At 47.9% G+C, this 27,300-nt stretch overlaps 1 protein-coding gene across 1 annotated transcript; it reads right to left on the reverse strand.

Moving 5' to 3' along the window:
• Window positions 1-835: 835 nt before the first annotated feature.
• Window positions 836-16,100, reverse strand: LOC308133102 (scavenger receptor cysteine-rich type 1 protein M130-like). Its single transcript, XM_080500380.1, has 14 exons — window positions 16,051-16,100; window positions 14,440-14,472; window positions 14,069-14,356; window positions 12,870-13,184; window positions 12,490-12,771; window positions 10,588-10,902; window positions 10,194-10,481; window positions 8,514-8,828; window positions 8,111-8,395; window positions 5,636-5,950; window positions 4,230-4,520; window positions 3,800-4,141; window positions 2,608-2,698; window positions 836-1,836 (listed from the first exon to the last, which is right to left on the reverse strand). The coding sequence occupies exons 1-14, from the start codon at window positions 16,088-16,090 to the stop codon at window positions 1,773-1,775; spliced, it is 3,264 nt and encodes a 1,087-aa protein (XP_080356506.1). The 5' UTR covers window positions 16,091-16,100; the 3' UTR covers window positions 836-1,772.
• Between the last annotated feature and the right edge of the window lie 11,200 nt (window positions 16,101-27,300).

Below are 27,300 nucleotides of genomic sequence, written 5' to 3' on the forward strand. Positions count from 1 at the left end.
GCAAACACAAGAAAACATGATCATTATTATTGTTATTATTATCATTATTATTATTGGAATATTAATTATTCGCCGTGATGACAGGAGGAGTTCTGTGTTCCATAAATTCACGTTTGTGCAGTTGTGTCAGCCTGAGCACCATTAAGCTCATTAATCCAGACCAACCCTGGTGGAGCGAAACAGACTTGGAACAAGTCAAGAATAAAAACATCCTTCAAAGCTCAGTGACCAGGGTTTATTTGATTTGGTCAAAAAGTTTGTTCTACATGTAAAACATGTATTCATATTCATGCTTCCAAAGTCAATATTTGAAAAGGGATTTTTCATCTTTAGTTCAGATATTAGCTGTGACACCCTATTCCCAACTTATTTGATATTTACCCCAGAGTTCTGGACCCGCGTTGCATTTTGTTTTATGTGAATAAAGTTGAAGATCCAGAGTGGTAGTACAGGCCCCGCCACTGACCTCCAGGAAAATCAAGAAAATCAGAGTTCATCCAGACGTCATCTCTGGAAAACAAAATCCCACATCACAGTAAAGACCTCAGAGCTGAGGAGGAGGAGGAGGAGGAGGAGGAGGAGGAGGAGGAGCTGGAAAAGCCACAACAACAATGAAAACAATAAAATAAAATTTTAAAAAAACAGCAACAATCACAACAGTAAAAATTATTATTATTAATAAGGTAGAAAATAACAAGAAAATAATAAAGGTTTAGAATTACATTTACAATACACTGTATTGTATTTACGGGGACAAAAAGAAATAACATACATCGGCATATTTCACACATTTGATTTGTTTATTAGTTATAGTAATGGGAAGCATTTGTGTGTGTGTGTGTGTGTGTGTGTGTAGTCATATTCGTTGCTTTTTTATATATTTCAAAAACCACAGAGTTTGCTTATGGGTTATATGAACTTAAAAATACAATCAGTGAAGGACTGTTAAGAGCAGCGTCCCGCCTATATTGCATAATGTCTCGTTAACGGTAATGATAAGGAGACGAAATGCTTTTGCTGGTTGTGGGAAGATACAACCAGCAAAAGAAAGTCTGTTAGCATTTGCGTAACAAGCGAGCGAATTGAAATGTAACGTTCAAATTTAAAATGCAGGAACATCAATGGTTTGGTCTGAAAACAAAAATCAAAACTGACAGTTGGTTTGTTGGTTCCCAGAAAACTTATCAGAGTGGGACATCTTCTGATAGACTTCCGGTTCACTGTCTCCGGGGAAGTCCCGCCCCACGTGACGTCACAGGCCGCGTTAGGTAATAAACGGGAAGTGTGCTTATATGTGCATGAAGCAGATTTTTACACCAAACATCCAGAGAGGAACGCTTCCAGGCGTTATGTTGAGATTTTAGTCATTTTACGTCAACCATGTTGACGTAAAACAAGATAACAACAAAAAATTATTAAAATGTAAACTGAAATTAAATGAATTAATAGAGTGCAGGCATTCGCCAACACCACCTTTGTCACCATGGAAACCAATAGATTACAAGGTTATATGACTCACCAATATTATTCCTATCGAAATACAGACAAACCAATTTTAAAAACAAAAATACATTTGGATAAAAGACGACAGAATGTGGTCGTTGAGAAAACATAAAACCACTTTGCTACGCAATCGAGCAAAAACAAGCTGCAAAGTGCCAGGTTATTGGAAAAATAAAGAAAAAAAATATATATTTGGAAATTCTTTCTACCAAAACACAGAAAACAAAGTAAAACGGGAAACGTAAAGTTTCATGAAGGCGACGGCTGCTTCAGGATTCCAGGTGTTTCTGGGCTTCGTCTCTTCGTCGTCTGCAGGGACGGCGGCCTGCCGGTCTGCAGACACACCAGAGCATTAGTACAACCAGAGCATTAGCACAACCAGAGCATTAGTACAACCAGAGCATTAGCACAACCAGAGCATTAGCACAACCAGAGCATTAGCACAACCAGAGCATTAGTACAACCAGAGCATTAGTACACTGAGAGCATTGGTTTACTGAGAGCATCAGTACACTGAGAGCATTAGAACACTGAGAGCATTAGTACACTGAGAGCATTAGTACAACCAGAGCATTAGTACACTGAGAGTATTAGTACAACGAGAGCATTAGAACACTGAGAGCATTAGTACACTGAGAGCATTAGAACACTGAGAGCATAAGAACACTGAGAGCATTAGTACAACCAGAGCATTAGAACACTGAGAGCATTAGTACACTGAGAGCATTAGTACAACAAGAGCATTGGTTTACTGAGAGCATTAGTGCACTGAGGGCATTAATACACTGAGAGCATTAGCACGAGAACATTAGCACAACAAGAGCATTAATACACTGAGAGCATTAGTACACTTAGAGCATTGGCTTACTGAGAGCATTAATACACTGAGCATTAATGCACTGAGAGCATCACTACAGTGTGAGCATTAGCACAAAGAGAGCATTAGCACAACGAGAGCATTACTACACTGAGAGCATTAATACTCTGAGAGCCTCAATACACAGAGCATTGGCTTACTGAGAGCATTAATACACTGAGAACATTAATACCCTGAGAGCATTAGCACAACGAGAGCATTAGTACACTGAGAGCATTAACACATACCTGACCACGGCGAAGTAGAACCACAGGGCAACGACCAGCAGCAGGAGAGACAGCGGCACCACGACCGCTCTGATGATCACTGCTGTTGGATCTGAACACACACACACACACACACACACACACACACACACACACACACACACACACACACACACACACACACACACACAGGGTTTTTTTTGGGGCGGCCATTTTTGTTTCCTTGAGGCGAGGAAATATATATACATTGTGCAACTTCGTGGGCGACTTTCATGGTTTGGGCTGTTTTTATTGGAATGGACCTGAGATGTGATAACAAACGACCTTTGCTGAACGGCCATAATCGCCACAACCCTTTGACGTACCGATGAAACTAAGAGAGTTTCGTTTTCCCCCGAGAGCTGTTGTTACCCCCCCCCCAAAAACAAATATGGCGGCCACCATTGCTTGGGGAGTTGCTGGGAGCAAGTCCCCAGAGGCCCGACTCCTCGAATTCTCCTGGGACTTGGTCACCGTAATAACGATCCAACTTGGTGGTTTTATTTTGACAGTCACCGTAATAACAATCCAACTTGGTACTTTTATTTTGACACTCACGGTAATAATGGTGCAACTTGGTGGTTTTATTTTGACACTCACGGTAATAATGGTGCAACTTGGTGGTTTTATTTTGACAGTCACTGTAATAACAATCCAACTTGGTGGTTTTATTTTGACAGTCACTGTAGTAACGATCCAAGTTGGTAGTTTTATTTTGACAGTCACCATAATAACAATCCAACTTGGTACTTTTGTTTTGACAGTCACAGTTTAACGTTTCTGCTATTGTTTTCTGAACGTTTCAGTGTCAAATGTACGAAACGAAAACGGAAACGAACGATGCAAGACGATGCTAAACGATGCAAAACGACGCAAAACGACGCAAACAACGCAAAATGATGCTAAACGATGCTAAACGATTCAAAACGATGCTAAACGACGCAAAACGACGTTAAACGACGCGAAAAGATGCAAAACGATGCAAAACGATGCTAAACGATGCAAAACGATGCTAAATGATACAAAACGATGCAAAACGATGCAAAACGATGCTAAATGATGCTAAGCGATGCTAAATGATACAAAACAATGCTAAACGATGCTAACCGATGCTAAATGATACAAAACGATGCTAAACGATGCTAACCGATGCTAACGGATGCCCCCTCCTTACCGAACACCGACAGGGACAGCGGGCGGCTCTCCGAGGAGAACTCGTGTCCAGACACGTGGACGTGGTACACGCAGGTGTAGTTCCCCCGGTGGGCGGGCTCCGCGGCAGGAAACAGGAAGTGCGCGGAGTGATTGGCGGCCGGCCGGGTGGAGTCGGAGGAGGCGTTGGCGTCGGCGGAGGTGAAGCGGAGCTGGAAGGAGCCTCCGGGGTACTGGGGCCGGGCGGAGCAGCCGACGGTGAAGCTGGAGCCCCGGATCACCTGGAGCCCCTGCTGCCGGGCCTCGGAGACCCCGAGCATGGAGGAGGACGAGGACACGGAGATGACCGGAGGGAGCAGCAGGTCTGGGAAAGGAAAGAAATAAAAATAAATAAATAAATGTGGCCGTATGGACGGAGCAACAGAGGGAAAGGTGGAGCCGGGCGGCTTTACCAGAGCAGGTGATGTGGTTGCTGGTCGGGAAATCGACCAGTTTGGAACATTTGACGAGGCCAGAGCCAGACTGCAAGCAGTCGCTCAGGATCACGAGCACGGATGTGCTGTTGGTAAAAGACGTCCAGCCTACAGACACGGCGGAGCCGCAGCGCAGGCGGGCGCAGTAGAGATGCGACAGATCCAAATGTAAAATCCAGATGTTCACCGGGAGCCAAACTCCAGATCTTCTCATCTCCAGGGTTCCTTCACAGCGACTGTTTCCTCCTGCCAACCTGAGATCAGGCCATGCTGGAGGAGAGAGAGAGAGAGAGAGGGAGAGAGAGAGGGGGAGAGGGTGAAACAGAGGGAGAGAGAGGGTGTGTGAGAGAGAGAGAGAGGGGGGAGGGGGAGAGAGAGGGAGAGAGAGAGAGGGAGGGAGAAAGGGAGAGAGAGAGGGACAGGGTGAGAGGGGGAGAGAGGGTGAGAGAGAGGGAGAGAGAGAGGGGGAGAGGGTGAGAGAGAGAGAGAGAGAGAGAGGAAGGGAGACAGAGAGAGAGAGGGACAGGGTGAGCGGGGGAGAGAGAGGGAGGGAGAGAGGGAGAGAGAGAGGGACAGGGTGAGAGGGGGAGAGAGAGAGAGGGAGAGAGATGGAGAGGGTGAGAGAGAGGGAGAGAGAGAGGGGGAGGGAGAGAGAGAGCGAGAGGGACAGGGTGAGAGGGGGAGAGAGAGGGAGGGAGAGAGGGAGAGAGAGAGGGACAGGGTGAGAGGGGGAGAGAGAGAGAGGGAGAGAGATGGAGAGGGTGAGAGAGAGGGAGAGAGAGAGGGGGAGGGAGAGAGAGAGCGAGAGGGACAGGGTGAGAGGGGGAGAGAGAGGGAGGGAGAGAGGGAGAGAGAGAGGGACAGGGTGAGAGGGGGAGAGAGGGGGGAGAGAGAGAGAGGGGGAGAGGGTGAGAGAGAGAGGGAGAGGGTGAGAGAGAGGGAGAGAGAGAGGGAGGGAGAGAGAGAGAGGGAGGGAGAGAGAGAGAGAGGGACAGGGTGAGAGGGGGAGAGAGAGGGGAAGAGGGTGAGAGAGGGGGGAGGGAGGGAGAGAGGGAGAGAGAGAGGGACAGGGTGAGGGGGAGAGGGTGAGAGAGAGGGGGGAGGGAGGGAGAGAGGGAGAGAGAGCAGGACATAGAGAGAGAGAGAGATGGAGAGAGACAGTGAGAGAGAGAGAGAGAGAGAGCAAGAGAGAAAAAGAGAGGAAGAAAGAGAGGGGGGAGAAAGAGAGGGAGAGAGAGAGGGGGGAGAGGGAGAGAGAGAGAGGGTGAGAGAGAGAGAGGGAGGGAAAGAGGCACAGAGGCAGAGAGAGAGAGAGAGAGAGAGAGAGAGAGAGGATGAAGGGAGTGTGAAGAGAACAGCAGTGAAAGCTGCAGCTCCTCTTCTACCTGCACAGGTGAGTCCAGCAGCTTTTCCAGGTGAGCAGCTGCTTCTGGCTGAGCCGGACCTTCTACAGTCCAGGAGAGCAGACTCATGGCCTCCACACTGGAACTCTGGGCTCCACGGGGGAGTCTGCACGTCTCCATAGAGCGCCCCCTGCAGGGCTGAGGGAGCCCCACAGCCCAGCTCCCGACACACCACCTCCGCATCCTGCAGGTCCAAGTCGGCTTCACACACTGAGGACCAGCGCCGGTCCGACGGGTCGGTCTTCACCTGCAGTCTGCCTGAACACTGACTGGAGCCGTTCAGCAGCCGGACCCCCTCTGGACACCGTACAGGAAGTCACTCAGGAGACAGGAAGTCACTCAGGAGACAGGAAGTCACTCACAGGAGACAGGAAGTCACTCAGGAGACAGGAAGTCACTCAGGAGAAAGGAAGTCACTTACAGGAGACAGGAAGTCACTCACAGGAGACAGGAAGTCACTCAGGAAACAGGAAGTCACTCACAGGAGACAGGAAGTCACTCAGGAGACAGGAAGTCACTCACAGGAGACAGGAAGTCACTCAGGAGACAGGAAATCACTCACAGGAGAAAGGAAGTCACACAGGAGACAGGAAGTCACTCATAGGAAACAGGAAGTCACACAAAGGAGACAGGAAGTCACTCAGGAGACAGGAAGTCACTTGCGGGACAGGAAGTCACTCACAGGAGACCAAAAGTCACTCAAGAGACAGGAAGTCACACACAAGAGACAGGAAGTCACTCAGGAGACAAGAAGTCACTCAGGAGACAAGAAGTCACTCAGGAGACAGGAAGTCACACACGGGAGACAGGAAGTCACAGACAGGAGACAGGAAGTCACTCACAAGAGAAGGAAGTCCCTCACAAGAGACAGGAAGTCACTCATAGGAGACAGGAAGTGACACTCAGGAGACAGGAAGTCACTCAGGAGACAAGAAGTCACTCAGGAGACAGGAAGTCACACACGGGAGACAGGAAGTCACTCAGGAGATAGGAAGTCACTCAGGAGACAGGAAGTCACAGACAGGAGACAGGAAGTCACTCACAATAGAAGGAAGTCCCTCACAAGAGACAGGAAGTCACTCATAGGAGACAGGAAGTGACACTCAGGAGACAGGAAGTCACTGAGGAGACAGGACGTCACTCACAGGAGACAGGAAGTCACACATAGGAGACAGGAAGTCACTCACAAGAGACAGGAAGTCACTCATAGGAGACAGGAATTCACTCATAGGAGACCGGAAGTCACTCAGGAGACAGGAAGTCACTCACAGGAGACAGGAAGTCACTCACAGGAGAGAGGAAGTCACTTATAGGGGACAGGAAGTCACTCAGGAGACAAGAAGTCACACATAGGAGACATTAACTCACTCACAAGAGACAGGAAGTCACTTACAGGAGACAGAAAGTCACACATAGGAGACAGGAAGTCACTTGCGGGACAGGAAGTCACACACAAGAGACAGGAAGTCACTTACAGGAGACAGGAAGTCACTCAGGAGACAGGAAGTCACTCAAGAGACAGGAAGTCACTCACAAGAGAAAGGAAACCACTCACAGGAGACAGAAAGTCACTCATAGGAGACAGGAAGTCACATACAGGAGACAGGAAGTCACAGACAGGAGAGAGGAGGTCACACTTAGGAGACAGGAAGTCACTCACAAGAGACAGGAAGTCACTCACAGGAGACAGGAAGTCACACACGAGACAGGAAGTCACTCACAAGAGACAGGAAGTCACTCGCAGGAGACAGGAAGTCACACACGAGACAGGAAGTCACAGGGAGGAGAGAGGAAGTCACTCACACGAGACAGGAAGTAACGGAGGAGAGAGGAAGTCACTCACAAGAGACAGGAAGTCACTCAAGAGACAGGAAATCACAGACAGGAGACAGGAAGATACTCACAGAAGACAGGAAGTCACACAAGAGACAGGAAGTCTCACAAACAGGAGACAGGAAGTCACTCACGAGACAGGAAGTCACTCATAGGAGACAGGAAGTCACTCACAGGAGACAGGAAGTCACAGACAGGAGACAGGAAGTCACTCAAGAGACAGGAAGTCACTCACAGGAAATATACATTCAGCCATCAATATGTGCATAATTTTAAAGTGTTTGGACTTTCTCGTACTCTGTTAGTTTTAACAGATTTTCTCTTGTTTATGTAAAAAGTGTAGCAGTCACAGCACCACCTAAAGGCCTGGCATGTGCGCTACCTTGTTTTGTTCATAGTGACGTATGGAAAGGAATATTTTTAAGAGAAACTCAGAGTACGAGAGTGTACGCTGTTGATGAGCTCTTTTAATCTGTTAATCGTTCAACTCAACACAAGGTGCATGCTCTGAATTCCAGTTCAATGTTCACAAAGTTTGATTTTAGAGACCAATCCATACATAAACCAGTTCGTCCACCTCCGGTAATACGGCGAGACGCTCCGTGATGTGACACGCGGTCGTACCTGAGCAGGTGATGTTCAGAACGTCGCTCTTGTTCACTGAGTAGGCGCAGTCCCTCAGGTCCCCTTCAGGTGGGAGACAGGAGGGGACAACAGTCCACACAGGTCTGTCTGAGGCCTGTTCGCTTAAGTCCATCGAGACGACCGAGCCGCAGCCCACAAGTTCACAAATAGCACCAGCTTCTCTCAGAGTGCTGGACATCCAGGTCAGCGGCCTCCATTCACCCAGGTGCTTCAGCTCCAGAGTTCCAGCACAGCGACTGGCTCCGCCCACCAGCCGGATCGGCTCTGAAACCGAACAGAGAGAGAGAGAGAGAGAGAGAGAGAGAGAGAGAGAGAGAGAGAGAGAGGGAGGATGAAGGGAGTGTGAAGAGAACAGCAGTGAAAGCTGCAGCTCCTCTTCTACCTGCACAGGTGAGTCCAGCAGCTTTTCCAGGTGAGCAGCTGCTTCTGGCTGAGCCGGACCTTCTACAGTCCAGGAGAGCAGACTCATGGCCTCCACACTGGAACTCTGGGCTCCACGGGGGAGTCTGCACGTCTCCATAGAGCGCCCCCTGCAGGGCTGAGGGAGCCCCACAGCCCAGCTCCCGACACACCACCTCCGCATCCTGCAGGTCCAAGTCGGCTTCACACACTGAGGACCAGCGCCGGTCCGACGGGTCGGTCTTCACCTGCAGTCTGCCTGAACACTGACTGGAGCCGTTCAGCAGCCGGACCCCCTCTGGACACCGTACAGGAAGTCACACAGGAGACAGGAAGTCACTCAGGAGACAGGAAGTCACTCACAAGAGACAGGAAGTCACTCACAGGAGACAGGAAGTGACACTCAGGAGACAGGAAGTCACTCACAAGAGACAGGAAGTCACACATAGGAGACAGGAAGTCACTCAGGAGACAGGAAGTCACACATAGGAGACAGGAAGTCACTCAGGAGACAAGAAGTCCCACAGGAGACAGGAAGTCACTCACAGGAGACAGGAAGTCACACATACGAGACAGGATGTCACACAAGAGACAGGACGTCACACAAGAGACAGGAAGTCACTCACAGGAGACAGGAAGTCACTCACAAGAGACAGGAAGTCACTCATAGGAGACAGGAAGTCACAGACAGGAGACTTGAAGTCACACATAAGGGACGGGAAGTCACTCAGGAGACAGGAAGTCACACAAGAGACAGGAAGTCACTCATGAGACAAGAAGTCACTCACAGAAGACAGGAAGTCACTAAGGAGACAGGAAGTCACTCACAAGAGACAGGAAGTCACACAAGAGACAGGAAGTCACACAAGAGACAGGAAGTCAAACAAGAGACAGGAAGTCAAACAAGAGACAGGAAGTCACATGACAGGAAGCAGTCGAAATTGACAAGAAACAGAAGTCCACACCCTGGACCCATGACGACATTCCAAGCGAAGTGTTTCATTTTACACTGCAGCTGTGAGTGACACTGAAAACAATGTAGTTAGCATGCCAGACCACCAGTTGGCGCTGTCACTTCTTTTGGTAATGAAACCACACATACATGCGTGCGGAGAACCACACGCTATAAATATTAACACACTGGAAAGTAGCTGACATTTGCATGGACAGATGATGAGCTGGAGGCTATTAGAGGAGAATCAACTGGAAAAGTAGAACGCCACTACCGGGAGTCACGCCACTACCGGGAGTCACGCCACTACCGGGAGTCACGCCACGACCGGGAGTCACGCCACTACCGGGAGTCACGCCACTACCGGGAGTCACGCCACTACCGGGGCCGCCATGTTTGTTACTCGCGCATAAGCGGAACTGTTCACCACGACAGCGGCGGCGGTGCGCACATGCAGTGACGGAGCGAGTCGTCAAAGAAAAGTTTCACCGTGGAAGCCAGTGTGAAAAAGTGACGGTTGTAGGGGATGCAAGCTCCGTTGTCATGGAAACGGAGCCTCAGTCAACAGAGAAATTATTTTCCAGCTTTGTCCCGGACGCTACAGAGAACAAAAATTGTTTTGATTGTTTAAATTTAGCTTCGGATTTGATTTCCTCCTTCTGAAAAATGAATTTGATGGGAACTATCTCGCTAAACGTCGGCGAGGCGTACCTGAGCAGACGAGGCTCAGCTTGTAACTGGACCGGAGGGATGCCGAGCAGTTCCACAGATCAGCTGCAGACCGAAGACACTGAGACTCGATAATCCACATATATTGAAATGGCACTTGGACTGACTGTGTAGAAACAAGAGAGCCGCAGCCCAGATGTTCACAGACGAGAGCTGCTGTCTTCATGTTGATGTGACGGTGCGCCACCAGCCCCCATTCGCCCAGGAGCTTCAGCTCCAGAGAACCTGCACAGCGACTGGCTCCTCCCACCAGCCTGACCTCATCGGCCTCTGAAGCCGAGTAGAGAGACAGAGAGGGAGAGTGAGAGAGGCAGAGCGAGGGAGGATGAAGGGAGTGTGAAGAGAACAGCAGTGAAAGCTGCAGCTCCTCTTCTACCTGCACAGGTGAGTCCAGCAGCTTTTCCAGGTGAGCAGCTGCTTCTGGCTGAGCCGGACCTTCTACAGTCCAGGAGAGCAGACTCATGGCCTCCACACTGGAACTCTGGGCTCCACGGGGGAGTCTGCACGTCTCCATAGAGCGCCCCCTGCAGGGCTGAGGGAGCCCCACAGCCCAGCTCCCGACACACCACCTCCGCATCCTGCAGGTCCAAGTCGGCTTCACACACTGAGGACCAGCGCCGGTCCGACGGGTCGGTCTTCACCTGCAGTCTGCCTGAACACTGACTGGAGCCGTTCAGCAGCCGGACCCCCTCTGGACACCGTACAGGAAGTCACACAGGAGACAGGAAGTCACTCAGGAGAAAGGAAGTCACTCACAGGAGACAGGAAGTCACTCACAGGAGACAGGAAGTCACTCACAGGAGACAGGAAGTCACTCAGGAGACAGGAAGTCACACATAGGAGACAGGAAGTCACTCAGGAGACAGGAAGTCACTCAGGAGACAGGAAGTCACTCAGGAGACAGGAAGTCACACATAGGAGACAGGAAGTCACTCAGGAGACAGGAAGTCACACAGGAGACAGGAAGTCACACATAGGAGACAGGAAGTCACTCAGGAGACAGGAAGTCACACAAGAGACAGGAAGTCACTCAAAAGGGACAGGAAGTCACTCAGGAGACAGGAAGTCACTCACAAGAGACAGGAAGTCACTCAGGAGACAGGAAGTCACACATAGGAGACAGGAAGTCACAGACAGGAGACAGGAAGTCACTCAGGAGACAGGAAGTCACACACAGGAGACAGGAAGTCACACACAGGAGACAGGAACTCACTCACAAGAGACAGGAAGTCACAGACAGGAGACTTGAAGTCACACATAGGAGACAGGAAGTCACAGACAGGAGACTTGAAGTCACACATAAGGGACGGGAAGTCACTCATGAGACAGGAAGTCACACAAGAGACAGGAAGTCACTCAAAAGGGACAGGAAGTCACTCAGGAGACAGGAAGTCACTCAGGAGACAGGAAGTTACTCACAGGAGACAATAAGTCACTCACAAGAGACAGGAAGTCACTCAGGAGACAGGAAGTCACTCACAGGACGTCACTCAGGAGACAGGACGTTACACACAAGAGACAGGAAGTCACTCACAGGAGACAGGAAGTCACAGACAGGAGACATGAAGTCACTCACGAGACAGGAAGTCACTCACAAGACAGGAAGTCACTCACAAGAGACAGGAAGTCCCTCGGGAGACAGGAAGTCACTCACAGGAGACAGGAAGTCACACAGGAGACAGGAAGTCACTCATAGGAGACAGGAAGTCACACACAAGAGACAAGAAGTCACTCACAAGAGACAGGACGTCACACATACGAGACAGGACGTCACACATACGAGACAGGACGTCACACAGGAGACAGGAGGTCACTCACAAGAGACAGGAAGTCACACAGGAGACCGGAAGTCACTCACAGGAGACAGGAAGTCACACACTTGAAACAGTAGAAACTCAGAGGACACAGTAGAAACTTGACCTTAAACATGCCAAGAAGCAAACATGCGAGAAACAGATTTGATTGTTCGGAGTGATTTTCTTTTGATCAGATCGGTGATCAATAGCGTTTCCATATGTGTTGAGATTCGTTCCTCTCCAGCAGGAACAAGAATCTGGGATTTTTGTTCTGATCTGCTCTGATCTGACAGACTTCATGAGATGATCAGATGAGCTCATCTGATCACCTCATGAAGTCTGTTCTGGAGCTAATCTTAAGGTCTCAACAGCTTTGGAGGACATTCAGCCGAACTGTGAGTGCAAATTCAGCAAAACGTCTGAATAAACTCTGAGTAAGAACCAAGACTCTGAAACCAGGTCGTTGTCTCTGATGGGCTTACCTGAGCAGGTGATTTGCATTGGGATCGTACACATATAGGGCCTGACACAGTCCCTCAGAAATGACATGGAATCTCTGCAGGACAGTCCAACAGACCACATTGGTCTTCGTGAAAACTCAGTCCTCCAGTCGATGGACACGATCTGACCACAGTCCAGAAGGTTACAAATGGAAGCCGCTTGATTCAGGCCGATTTCAAAGTTGCAAACTGGCCTCCATTCCCCCATGTTGAGCTCCAGAGTTCCAGCACAGCGACTGGCTCCGCCCACCAGCCGGATCGGCTCTGAAATCGAGCAGAGAGAGAGAGAGAGAGAGAGAGAGAGAGGGAGGATGAAGGGAGTGTGAAGAGAACAGCAGTGAAAGCTGCAGCTCCTCTTCTACCTGCACAGGTGAGTCCAGCAGCTTTTCCAGGTGAGCAGCTGCTTCTGGCTGAGCCGGACCTTCTACAGTCCAGGAGAGCAGACTCATGGCCTCCACACTGGAACTCTGGGCTCCACGGGGGAGTCTGCACGTCTCCATAGAGCGCCCCCTGCAGGGCTGAGGGAGCCCCACAGCCCAGCTCCCGACACACCACCTCCGCATCCTGCAGGTCCAAGTCGGCTTCACACACTGAGGACCAGCGCCGGTCCGACGGGTCGGTCTTCACCTGCAGTCTGCCTGAACACTGACTGGAGCCGTTCAGCAGCCGGACCCCCTCTGGACACCGTACAGGAAGTCACTCAGGAGACAGGAAGTCACTCAGGAGACAGGAAGTCACTCAGGAGAAAGGAAGTCACTCACAGGAGACAGGAAGTCACTCAGGAGAAAGGAAGTCACTCATAGGAGACAGGAAGTCAATCACAGGAGACAGGAAGTCACTCAGGAGACAGGAAGTCACTCACAGGTGACAGCAAGTCACTCAGGAGACAGGAAGTCACTCACAGGAGACAGGAAGTCACTCAGGAGACAGGAAGTCACTCACAGGAGACAGGAAGTCAAACACAGGAGACAGGAAGTCACTCAAGGGACAGGAAGTCACTCACAAGACAGGAAGTCACTCACAGGAGACCGGAAGTCACTCACAGGAGACAGGAAGTCACTCACAGGAGACCGGAAGTCACTCACAGGAGACAGGAAGTCACTCACAGGAGACCGGAAGTCACTCACAGGAGACAGGAAGTCACTCAAGGGACAGGAAGTCACTCACAAGACAGGAAGTCACTCACAGGAGACCGGAAGTCACTCACAGGAGACAGGAAGTCACTCACAGGAGACCGGAAGTCACTCACAGGAGACAGGAAGTCACTCAAGAAACAGGAAGTCACTCAGGAGACAGGAAGTCACCGACAGGAGACAGGAAGTCACACTTCACCATACTGTACAATACCGTACCTTACGTATCTTACCATACCTTACTATACCATACAATACCTCACCGTGCCGCATTGTGCAGTGGAAACAAGGCGTTGGTTGTGTGTGAGGAAGCCACAGGTGGTCCACAACATTAAGCAGGTGTCCATAATGTAACGGTTTGTCAATGTTTGACGTTAAAAAGTAACGGCGAAGAGAACATGTGGTCACTGAAGCCACACTGGCCTTACCTGTGCAGGTGAGATTGAAAAGAGAGGAAGCATCAAAGGACATGAAACAGTTGTTCAGATCAGCCGGATCACACCGCGGTATGATCCTCCACACGGGTCTTCCCGACGACTCGGTTATTTCTAGCATGGAAAGAGCAGAGCCGCAGTCCAGACGGTGGCAGGCCGCATCCGCTATCCTCAAGTTGGAGTAAGACAACTCCACCGGCCTCCACTCTCCGTGGCGCTTCAGCTCCAGCTGACCCGCGCAGCGGGAGGCTCCGCCCACCACCCGGTACTCATCGTCAGCCTCTGAGCAGAGAGCAGACAGTCAGCGGTGGAACATGCTAACTTTGTCCCGAGAACCTCGTTCGTCTTCGGGTGAATTCTTTTACCGACTGCATGGCGTCCGCCTTGCAGGAGGACTCCTGCGGGGAAAAACAGAGAGTCTTCAGCGTCCGGCAGGTTTCATTGACTCTCGCTTCTGAAAGCACCCGTGAAATGAGTTTGATCTGAAAATCTGTGGGTACGTCTCGCTTCCGTAAAATCTGACACGTTCCCTTGTTCACCAAAGGAGACCAGCTCATGTTGCCTCACAATTCCTTGCGGCGACAACATTTAAAGGGCCGGCTCATCGGAGCGTTCAGGGAAACTCAGTATGAGCGAAAAAGGGACACAGATCATGTAAGTTACCAAAGCAATGATCTGCCTGGAACAGCTAGAAGTCATCTGAAGGCCAAATGTGCTTTTTATCGTCCATTGTCAGAAACTTGTAGTTCTTTTCCCCGACACGGCCGACGTCACGAACTTGTGCCGCCGTCGCTTTATTATGACGTCAAAAAGTGAAAGTGCGGTCCGATTGCCACACCAACTCCTTTCCTTGACTCCTTTAGGAAGTGTCCTAACATCTTTCCTTAACTCCTTTAGGAAGCCTCCTAACACCTTGTCCTTGGCTCCTTTAGGAAGTGTCCTAACACCTTTCGGTAACTCCTTTAGGAAGCCTCCTAACACCTTTCCGTAACTCCTTTAGGAAGTCTCCTAAGAACTTTGCCTTAACTCCTTTAGGAAGCCTCCTAACACATTTCCGTAACTCCTTTAGGAAGTCTCCTAAGAACTGTGCCTTAACTCCTTTAGGAAGCCTCCTAAGAACTTTGCCTTAACTCCTTTAGGAAGCCTCCTAACACATTTCCGTAACTCCTTTAGGAAGTCTCCTAAGAACTTTGCCTTAACTCCTTTAGGAAGCCTCCTAACACATTTCCGTAACTCCTTTGGGAAGTTTCCTAACACCTTTCCCTAACTCCTTTAGGAAGTGTCCTAACACCTTTCCTTAAGTCCTTTAGGAAGTCTTCTAAGAACCTTGCCTTAACTCCTTTAGGAAGTGTCCTAACACCTTTCTTTAAGTCCTTTAGGAAGTCTCCTAACACCTTTCTTTAAGTCCTTTAGGAAGTTTCCTAACACCTTTCCTTAACTCCTTTAGGAAGTCTCCTAAGAACCTTGCCTTAAGTCCTTTAGGGTGCCTCCTAACACCTTTACTTAACTCCTTTAGGAAGTCTCCTAACACCTTTCTTTAAGTCCTTTAGAAAGTGTCCTAGCACCTTTCTTTAAGTCCTTTAGGAATTCTCCTAACACTTTTCCTTAAGTCCTTTAGGAAGTGTCCTAGCACTTTTCTTTAAGTCCTTTAGGAAGTGTCCTAACACCTTTCCTTAAGTCCTTTAGGAAGTGTCCTAGCACCTTTCACAGTAAAGTCCATAGATAAGGAGATAGGAAGGACTTTTCGGACGTATCCAGACTGTGAGCTTTGAAACTGCTGCGTACAGGAAGCTGGACACTCCCGACAGGAAGCTAGAAGCTCTGGACAGGAAGTGGGACGCTCCTGATAGTGTGTGTGTGTGTGTGTGTGTGTGTGTGTGTGTGTGTGTGTGTGTGTGTGTGAATGTGTGTGTGTGTGTGTGTGTGTGGTCAGTGCTGATGAAGCAGTGAATCATGTGATGCCAGCGGCGTCGTACCTGAACTCCACAGCAGCAGCAGCAGCTTCAGGTGCTTCATGTTCCAGGTCGTCGTCTCACCGCCAGTCTGATCATCACGTCTGGTCCTGGAGGTTTATCTGCTGTCAGCAGGGGGCGGAGCTTCCTGCTACTCCCACGTCTTCGTCTGCGTGGAGTCGTTTACTCATCATGTCAGCCTCTTGAAAAAAATCAGTTTTCATACTTGTGTCCACTCTGACATCATATCTCATGGTTGTGTAGAAACACATCGCAATATGCCTCTGTTTGTTGTTGTTTTACATGTTTGTTGTAGTTTTACATGTGTTTGTTGTAGTTTTACATGTTTGTTGTAGTTTTACATGTGTTTGTTGTAGTTGTACATGTTTGTTGTAGTTTTACATGTTTGTTGTAGTTTTACATGTGTTTGTTTTAGTTTTACATGTTTGTTGTAGTTTTACATCTATTTGTTGTAGTTTTACATCTATTTGTTTTAGTTTTATATCTATTTGTTGTAGTTTTACATCTATTTGTTGTAGTTTTACATCTATTTGTTTTAGTTTTATATCTATTTGTTGTAGTTTTACATCTATTTGTTTTAGTTTTATATCTATTTGTTGTAGTTTTACATCTATTTGTTGTAGTTTTACATCTATTTGTTTTAGTTTTATATCTATTTGTTGTAGTTTTACATCTATTTGTTTTAGTTTTATATCTATTTGTTGTAGTTTTACATCTGTTTGTTGTAGTTTTACATCTGTTTGTTGTAGTTTTACCTCTGTTGTAGTTTTACGTGTCTTTGTTTTAGTTCTACAGTTTTTGTTGTAGTTTTACATTTGTTTGTTGTAGTTTTACATTTGTTTGTTTTAGTTTGACCTCTGTTTGTTTTAGTTTTCTATCTGTTTGTTGTAGTTTTACATGTCTTTGTTTTAGTTCTACATCTATTTGTTTTGTTTTGTTTTACATGTTTGTTTTGGTTTTACGTTTGTTTTGATTTCACATGTTTGTTTTGGTTTTACATGTTTGTTTTAGTTCTGCCTCTGTTTTGTGGTATTTTTACATCTATTTCAGGTCGTTTCCACCTCATTGTGGTCGCTTTAACTCTGCAGGTGGTTGTGGCCAAGCTCTCCTACTTTTTGACACCATCTTGACCGACATCCTCGAACTCACTTTCTGAGAAATTTCCCCCGAATGATTCCATCTGATTAGGAGGCTGCTGTCACCTCTCAGGTCGTGTTTTGCGTTTCCTTGACGACGTTGGAGATATAATCTCAGATTGAAGCAGTCGTCTGCGTCGTCTGAATACATCCGCTCCAGGTGAGGCCTCCCCACTGAAGGCTGACATTCACCAGCCGATATCCGTCCGCTCCACGTTCAAACGGCAGTACAATCGGTGAATTCCAGTGATCAATAAGTAAACGCTTCGTTCCTTCACCTGATATGAAACAACCAGCCACACCTGCATGTGGCTGATGAAGCTCACTGTGGAAAAAGAAATAAAGAAAAAGTATTTGTGGACAGTCTTATCCAACCGCTGTGCTTCTTGTGCAGGAAACGCTTGAGTAAAAACAACAACGCAGCTGATGAACTCCTGCACTCGGTGTGTTCAGGGACTCCTTCCTTTAATTCAGTTTTATCCGTAAGACCTTGACGACCACGTTGAGGTGAAAGACAGCGGCCCTGCAGATTGTTTCATGCGGGAGTTGCAGGGTCGTCGCAGGTTCCTCACGGTGGCGCTGGAGGTCAAAGTTCCACCGTCGACTGTGACTCAGATGTTTTGGGATCAAAGCGAAATAACAGCAGCTGAAAATCACTGCCTCTTTCAAGCTTTGATGTCTTTAAGAAAAAGCTTCTCGTTCAACAAGTTGATCCGTATCGTCTGGTTTCATAGATAAATAGATTTTATCACTGGTTTGAAATACTTCAACATCTGGAGATTAAGATTCTTCATTACTTGCTTTGTTGTATTTATTTCATTTTTTTTTTTAAAGCTTTAATGTATTTCCTTCATATAATTTCTTTCATTTCTTTGTAAAACACTGTGAATTGCCCCTTTTTGAACGCTGCTCCATAAATACCTTTGCCTTGCCTTCCAATAGTTAGAATTTTGTCGCTAAAGGAGTTTGCAAAGCCGTCGCTGCTCAAGGTTAAAGGGATATGAGGCCCGACGGAGCCGTGACTTTTTGTTAGCCTGGCTATAGCACCGAAGAGAAATCTGGGATCGTTCTTGTTTTCTTCCCTTAAGGAGGATTTTTATTTCTAACAGATGAACAAACTATTTCTCCAGGCAGCACCAAACACTCGTACTTGAGTTTGACTCCATTTCTCCTCCAGTTTGGTGCCGATTTCTTCAATGTTTCTTTGAATTGCGCAGGAAGTGAAGCTGCAGCATTTGTTGTCTGCTTCAGTGAAGCTGAGCTATTCTTCCCCCCCCCCCCCGTGGCCGGGTTTCAGGCTGAACACGTCCACGTTGTGATCGGCCGTCCAACAGTTTGGACTTTGCAAAGATTCGGAGGAAAGAGACCGGATATTTAAGAATCCACAAGTTGGTCGCTGACGGGTTTTTTGTTCCGCCGCCGAGGCCGTTTTGCGCTATTTAAGTTGAGCGACTCCTTTCTTGTGGGAATTCTGTCTTAGAAGTCTGTCTTTGATCAAATATGAACAGAGAGTCTCCACAGGAGGGACCGGTTTGCTTGCTGGAGGCTGGCGAAGCAGCAGAAGCAACCTTTCTTTACAGCCACACTCAGTTTTGGCCTCCAGGAGAACTGAAGCAGCTCAGAGTGCAAATAAGCGACAGTCACAACCCACCCTGAGGCCACGGCCGCCGCCTTTCTCAGAAAAGGTGTGGCGGGAGTGGCGAGAGCGGGTAGGGAGCACGTCAACGATATGAGGGCTGCGCGCCACGCCGGGGCCGTGAGCGGTTACGCGCATCACGCGTTGCACAAGTAGCCAGTGAGCTGTTGGCGTTTGCGACAGAACGCCTCCCTACGATTGCCACATCGGCCGAACCGAGGCCGTGCTCGTACGTACCGCTCATGTACGGCGTCCCGACTCACCCGCCGGCTGTAAGCGCCTGAAAAGTGCGGAGGACGTGAGTCTTTCCAGGATGTGCGATTCCCAGATTTGTAACATTTCAGCGGCCGAGGATAAATGCCGATGTTTTTATTTCACACGCAGACGCGTAGTTTTAAAAATCGCGGAGGGGGAAGTGAATGTTTCCAAATAAATGTGAGCAATCCAGAGCAACTTCATCTTCATGACGCGTTTTTTTTTTTTTTTTTTTTTTTGCTGCAGCTAGGATGGCCAAAGCAGCGCCAAGAAAAGTGACTTTTTTTCAGTGGTTTATTTAGAATATATTTTTACGTGGTTAATTAATAAATACACCAACAAAACATGTATTTGTTTTTGTTTTTTTATATTTCATCTTTTTTTTTTGGTTGAAAAAATAGTGTACACATAGGCTATTGTACATATCATATCCTTTTCTTTTCTTTTCTTTTCTTTTCTTTTTTTTAAACAGTAAAAATAGCAAGAACAATAGAACCCAGTCTCTGACAGCAACATAATAATGAAATACTACGAATGTAAAGTAAAAAGTAAACGACAAAAGAAAAGAGAAAAAAATAAAATAATAATTAAATTAAATTAAACATGAATAGGATAAGTAACAGCAATAATGATTTTAGAAAATAACAGTAACCACAACAATGACTAAGTAATAATAATGACAATAATAATTAAACGGGTGTATAGACAATTGTTTTTTATTTAATAAAAATCAGTGTGACGTGGTTCATCCAATCTCTGCAGCGCGCGCATTAATTGAACTTGCAATTTCCTGGTGACGTACTAATAGTGATGAAACATGCTTCTCTCTGTGCAGTTTATTCATATAATTAAATCCATTTTCGAGAGCGTGTCTCTCCCAGTGGAGGTTCTGGCAGCAGGAGTCGGCGTCTTCGCGCTTGAGGCCTAAATAATTTGCAGCGTGTTCAGCGACTTTCTGCCGTTAAAGTTTAAAGTCCTAGTGAAATGAAACTTCGAGCTCCAAAACACTCTGGCTGTCGCTTCTAGGGACATTTTTCCAGCTAACTGGCCGAAGGGTAAAATGTTAAAACACGGCAATCTGCGAGAAAATAGCCGATAAACGGCGCTATTTCCTCTGCTGGGCGGAGCTTCTGACAATAACAGAGTGACATCACGAGTTGTGCACACGCCCAAGTTGTGTTTACATTATGGAGGATCAGAGTTTTGACCACGAAGAGGCTGAATTGAACCATATTTCATCATCATGGTCATTTCAAACCCAGTGATTGATGAAGAAGACACAGAAGGTGGTTCTGCCATCGGTGACCCCGTCTGGAACATGTTTGAGGAAGCAGAAGACGCTTCGTCCTCCATTCGTCCTCGTCTCCTCGCCTCAGCAGCCGCCACTTTTCACCTTTGAGGCTTTGAGGCTCCGGACTTTTGGCAGAACGACCGGCTTCCTGGATCCAACACGTCCAAGAGCTAGAAGACTGTGGAATCACCGGAGATGAGTCCAGGTGTTACTTGATCGTCTACTAGCCGCCCGAGCTAGCGGCTCCCGCTAGCTGCTAGCCGCGCGAGCTAGCCGCTCCCGCCGCCCGTGCTCCTTTCCTCCTCTCTCGGTCTCTTCCAGGCTCAATCTTTCGTCAAGGCTCACAAAACGCCGACTATAACTTCAAAACACTGTTAAAACTTGGACGTTTAAGAGGGAAACAAGCCGATATAAACACAACAGATGGAGATCTGCACAACTCGTGATGTCACACATAGGCTCCGCCCACAATGGCCCACGAAGGAGAAGGATTCCCCCGACTTCCTCGGCTGGAGATTCAAAATTCTAATAACTTTGTTATGCGACAACAGTGGTGGGGCAGAGTCGGAGGAACCTTACAAGTAGTACCCCAACTATCGTTTTCTGCAAAGTAGTGTTTTACATTTCACTGGGACTTTAAGTGTCAGGCTGGAAAACCTTTCATCACTCTGGATAAATATCCTGTGTTTTGTGTCGCATATTAGTGTTTTAAAAAGCGGAGCTTCTACTCTATGTGAGCGACTTATATATATATATATATATATATATATATATAATATTGTCGGTGTTACAGTAGAAAATAAAGTAGAGATTCCTGAACCACCCCCCCCCCATAGGGCCTCCAGACACCGCCCCCCCCCCCCCCCCCCCCCCGGCGACCCTGTTACATCCACTTTAGCTTCCCCACCTGGAAGCATGTGAGGTGGGATGTACCAGGATGTTCCTGTCACAACAGATCCAACCTGCCCGGCGGCAGCGAACTGTTTGTTCCCACACGTCCGTCCTCCCGCTCGGCTCAGTCGCCTCCACCTCTTCAGCTGCTCTCACCTCTGCCCTCCACCACACAGACAGGTGAGTCCAAAAATCACCCTTTCTGACGCTTTTCTCCCCCCTTTTTTTTTTTTTTTTTTTTTTCCTCCTCCTGCAGCATTAACGCTGACTGGTCCGGCTTTTATTTATTTAAGAGAGATGTCAAACACCAGGAACCTAAAAAAAAACCTAAAAAACTTAACTGTAGTTTTGATGAGATTAATGTTTTTGTTTTGTTTTTTTTTGTTTTTTTAAGGGTTCACACACACACACACATACATACACATACATAGAATAAAAAAATTTAAAAACAGAATAGAGAATTTGCCATTTCAGCTCTTTCTTAAGCTCCCCAGTGTCCCCCAGTCATTTTGTGTATCATACATATATATATATATAGATATATTTATTTATTTATTCATTTTTTGGGTTCAAATCCAACTGGAGGTTTTTTTTTTGTGGAGTTTATTTGCATGTCTGCTTGTGTTTTCTCCGAATTCTCTGGTTTCCTCCCACATTCCTGAAACATACGTGTAATTGGCTGAAAACCTGCGCTGCAGGTTTTCAGCCTGATTGCGCCTGATTGCGACGAGGGGCCTCGTTTACTGGTTTACAACCTCGGTGATGACATCATCATGAGGTTCTGCTGAAGCAGGGTCAGAACTAAAACATCCTTTTTGAAACGTATTTTCGTCGACGTCCAGACAAGACGTGAACACAACGTCTTAATTAAAAAAAAAAAAAAAAAAAAAGAACCCCCGGGGACGTCTTGTGGGCGTTTTGAGACGACGTCCTATAGAACAGTGTTTTTCAACTTTTCTGAGCCAAGGCACTTTTTTGTTTGGACAAATCTCGAGACACACCACCACCCGAAAATGTGAAACTCCGTAGCCTCTATTGACAATATAAAGTCGTTCTCGTCAAAGTTTTATCAACAGGAATCAAATAAATAGAGAAAGAAAGTATTTCCCAATGTCTTTTTTTAATAGTGACTCCCTCAGTGTGAAACCTGGACCTGATGGATGAAGAGCTGAGATCCTGGTTCACATTCTTCCTTTTCAAAAACTTCTCCATCACTGTCACTGACACAGTACTTTGATACAAGATGGTAGCAGGAGGTGGAGATGAACCACACTGACGTCTGTCACTTTACATTTCACCGGCAAAGCTCTGTGCTGCCCTCTAGTGGTGAAGAGTATTTATACATGATTACTCTGCAACACACTGTCGCTGTGAGAGCAAATGTTTTTTTTTTAGAAAAAAAATGTGAAATTGGATAATTTCCCACGGCTCAGCTGACGATCTGGAGGAAACACCAGTGTTGCTTTAGACGAACACTGCTCTAGACGTGTTCTGCACTTCCTGCTCGGTGTGGGGAGAAACCAGACCGTCGGCAAAGGAAAGCTCAGAAAAGTTGTTTCCTACTTTCCCGCCAATGCGCGGCGCCGGCGCTCTGCGAGAGCGGCTTCAGCACCGCGGACAGCTCCGCCCTCGGGGGCCTCTATAATCGAGACCGTTATTAAATCCTTGCTTGAGTTTCTCTAACTGTGTCTGATTGTCTCGATTTTGTCTTCGGTAGCGCTTTCGCCACGGAGCTGATCGCTGCAATGCATCGTGGGAGTTGGGTTGGCGGCATTTCAAATGTCTGGATTTTGGGGGGTCATATTAGGCTTGTCGGTGTAAAATGATGGCGTTGTGTTTTCTGTTGCTCAGTTCGTTGAGTTAGTTAGTTAGTTAGTTAATCGAGTTTAGTTTAGTTTGGTTTAGTTTAATATGTGGAAGTTAGCAACCAGGAGTGAAGAGGGGTCCTGTCAGTTCTGTCAAAATAAAGGCCTCTGCAGGTGATATCAGGAGGAAAACTCAGTCTAAATTACGAGACTTACCCTGCTAAAGACATGTCTCTGATATATATATATATAAAGAGTTTCAGGCTCATACACCAGTGATGCTACATGCTACATGCTAAAGACTTTCAGGCTCACACACCAGTGATGCTACATGCTACATGCTAAAGACTTTCAGGCTCATACACCAGTGATGCTACATGCTACATGCTAAAGACTTTCAGGCTCATACACCAGTGGTGCTACATGCTACATGCTAATCATGATCAATGTGACTCTCATCACCCGCGGCTCGGTCTGCAGTCTCCATTAGCATAGCGCGGGGTTAGAGAGACCCGCTACGCCCTGCTATGCTCATGGAGACTGTGAGGCTGGTTGAGGTGACGTGGCGTCGACACAAAGGGGGTGGAGGTTTGAGGCATAGTCTTCACTTACGGAGTACGAACTCGGTATTTGTCGTCGTACTCCCCTTTAGAGAGGTCGGGAATTGGCATTTCCCTAATAATCTATAATATTTGACATTAACTCCATTAACTCAGACTGAAATCCCTCTTGTGTCACCGTCTGTTTTGAGAGCGGTTGGAACGTTCCGGGCTTCCAGCTGTGTTTCTCAGCGACGCTGTGGTGTACAGGTGTGTTCTTCATCCCGTGTGGGCTGTGCGATCGGGTCCTCCAAGATGTCGGGCAGAAGAAGCATGGACGACATGAGGGAGATGCTGAGGAGCTGCAAAGGGTTCAGTTCTCAGCAGAGGATGGACTTCTACGACAGCTGGGCGGAGACGTACGAACAGGTGAGGAGGCTCGGCATCCCAGGGTCATTTTTAGAATGTTCGTCATGGAACTCTTTAGTTTCCGACGGAACTCTTTGGAACTCTTTAGCTTCCTCCGGAACTCTTTGGAACTCTTTAGTTTCCAGTGGAACTCTTTGGAACTCTTTAGTTTCCCACGGAACTCTTTGGAACTCTTTAGTTTCCCACGGAACTCTTTGGAATTCTTTAGTTTCCTCCGGAACTCTTTGGAACTCTTTAGTTTCCGACGCAACTCTTTGGAACTCTTTAGTTTCCGACGGAACTCTTTGGAACTCTTTAGTTTCCGATGGAACTCTTTGGAACTCTTTAGTTTCCGACGGAACTCTTTGGAACTCTTTAGTTTCCTCCGGAACTCTTTGGAACTCTTTAGTTTCCGCCGGAACTCTTTGGAACTCTTTAGTTTTCCATGGAACTCTTTGGAACTCTTTAGCTTGGCCTTGGTGAAGCCACACTCCTCCGCCAGCCCTCGATAGCCTGAGGAGAAAAAAAACAACAAAAAATGACATTTCAACATGAGCGAGCAGAGAAGACGTTGGAATGAAAAAAATGATCTTTTAACAGGAAAAACATGCAGAACCAGACTCGGGGGGGGGGGGGGGGGCGGGGGGGAGTCTTCCTGCTGTCCTAGAGGGACACGAGAAGATCAAAGGAGAGACGAGTGTCTACCTGCTATTGCAGAAATCAGTTCATCCACTCAGTCGCTGATCGATCGATGTTTGGCTTCACAGGATTCGGACACGATGGACTACACGGCGCCGCGCCAGGTGGTGGACTTCCTGGACGCCAACTTCTCCGGGAACCGCGAGGAGGTCCGGGTTCTGGATGTGGCCTGTGGGTCGGGACTCGCAGCCAAGTTGGTGAGACTGAAACTTTTTCACGAGACTTTTGGTCCCTCCGGTCCCGGACGTGACGACGAGGCGTCGGTGACGGTCCGACGGAAGCGGCACGGTACAAACCGCAGTTACACCAGCTGCCGCTAGGGGGCGCCGGCGCCCCAAACAAACACTGAGCAGAGAGGATGTGAAGAAGAAACACGGCTCATTGATTGGTTGAAACCCGAAAGAGGAAGCCCCGCCGCTTTAACTTAGGATAATTAGCTCGTGGCTAAAGGGTAGCCCCAAACAACAACCTATATCGTCTTCAGACCAGATATCAAAGAGATTCTTCCTCTAAACTCCTTCACGGGATATTTTCCTACTTTTTAAATCCGCAAAGGATGTAAGAAAATCTTTCCACCAGAGGTGGATGTTAATCTTAGTGAAGATTCAACTAATTTTATCCAGATCAACCTCTGGTCAACGTCACAAATCTCAGGTTGCTCTTGTTCCTTCTGCAACCGCTTCTACAGATTAGCTTTTTCTAACCCAAACACTTCAGAGTCTCGTTTATGCAAACGTTTCGAGCTTTTTCAGTCCACAGCGGCAAAACCCCCCCAAAATAACAGCTTTGTCATGTGGATTTGTTGGATAGAGTCGATGTCGTGTCGAGTCGGGTCGAGTGAAGTCGGGTTGAGTCGAGTCGAGTCGAGTCGGGTCGAGTCGAGTCGAGTCGAATCTGGTTGAGACGGGTCGAGTTGAGTCGAGTCGAGTCGAGCCGAGTGGAGTCGGGTTGAGTCGCGTCGAGTCGAGTCGGGTCGAGATGGGTCGAGATGGGTCGAGTCGAGTCGAGTCAAACCGAGTCGAGTCAAGTCGAGTCGGGTTGAGTGGAGTCGACTCGAGTCGGGTCGAGTGGAGTCGCGTCGAGTCAAGTCGGGTCGGGTCGAGTCGAGTCGAGTCGGGTTGGGTCGAGTCGAGTCGAGTCGAGTCGAGTCGAGTCGACTTGTTTCTCCTCTCGTGTCCAGATGGGTGAACGGGGCTTCAGACACTTTGTGGGCGTCGACGGCAGTAAAGGGATGCTGGAGCAGGCGGCCAAGACCAAACTGTACCAGGACCTGAAGCTGGCCGTGCTGGGACCAGAACCACTGCCTGCACAGAGCGGTACACACACACACACACACACACACACACCCACACACACACACACACACACACACACACACACACACACACACACACACACACACACACACACACACTTCCGGAGCAGGAGGTTTTTCTCCACATGCAGGAAACTGATTAAAAAATACTTCAGTATTGACACTGAAAGTAGAGATACATGACGGATCTACTGAGCTTCAGTTAGAACCTGAGGAGAACCTGGCAGCGGTTCTGAGGGCGACGAGGATCAGTGAGGAGAAGATGAAGAACATGACTCGTTTTGTGGTGATGAAGCTGCGTTGTGTATCATTTGATCCGGGGATGATGATGATGATGATGATGATGATGATGATAATGATGGGAGTATTGATGATGATGATGATGATGATGATGATGATGATGATGATGATGATGATGGGGGTATTGGTGATGATAATGGTGATGATGATGATGATGGTGGAGGTATTGGTGATGATGATGACGATGATGATTGTGATGATGATGATGGTGGAGGTATTGGTGATGATGATGACGATGATGATTGTGATGATGATGACGACGATGATGATGATGGGATATCGGTGGTGATGATGATGATGATGATGATGATGATGGGGGTATTGGTGATGATAATGATGATGATGATGATGGTGGAGGTATTGGTGATGGTGGTGATGATCACGATGACTGATGATGATGATGATGATGATGATGATGATGATGATGATGATGATGATGAAGATGATGGAGTATCGGTGATGATGATGACGATGATGATGATTGTGATGATGATGACGACGACGACGACGACGATGACGATGATGGGATATCGGTGGTGATGATGATGATGATGATGATGATGATGATGGAGGTATTGGTGATGATGATGATCAACATGACCGGCGATGACGACAGCGGTAACAATGACGAGGTTCATGACGACGGTCACCACGACGACGACCACGACCACGACGTTGAAAGAGGCGGAGCTCCCCACCAGCTCCGCCTCGCTCTGACTCCGCCCCCCTCCTCCTCCTCCTCCTCAGGTGCGTTCGACGTGGTGCTCATCGTGGGCGCGCTGCGGGACGGCTTCGTGCCGGTCAGCATCATCAGGCAGCTCTGCGACGCCGCCAAGCCAGGTAACACACACACACACACACACACACACACACACACACACACACACACACACACACACACACACACATGCTTGTCTTGGCCTGCAGGGGGCGTCGTCTGCATGTCGAGGATCCAGCTGACGGGCGACTCCGGGCAGC

This window comes from Blennius ocellaris (assembly GCF_963422515.1).
Source record: "Blennius ocellaris genome assembly, chromosome: 8".
In the NCBI taxonomy this organism is placed as follows: Eukaryota; Metazoa; Chordata; class Actinopteri; order Blenniiformes; family Blenniidae; genus Blennius; species Blennius ocellaris.

Coding starts and splice junctions, on each gene's coding strand:
- LOC308133102 (XM_080500380.1), bottom strand. CDS start 16,090: ATGAAGCACCTGAAGCTGCTGCTGCTGCTGTGGAGTTCAG. Junction 8,829..10,193: donor GCTGAGCCTCGTCTGCTCAG/GTACGCCTCGCC, acceptor TACGGTGTCCAG/AGGGGGTCCGGCTGCTGAAC. Junction 4,142..4,229: donor CAACCACATCACCTGCTCTG/GTAAAGCCGCCC, acceptor TTCCTTTCCCAG/ACCTGCTGCTCCCTCCGGTC.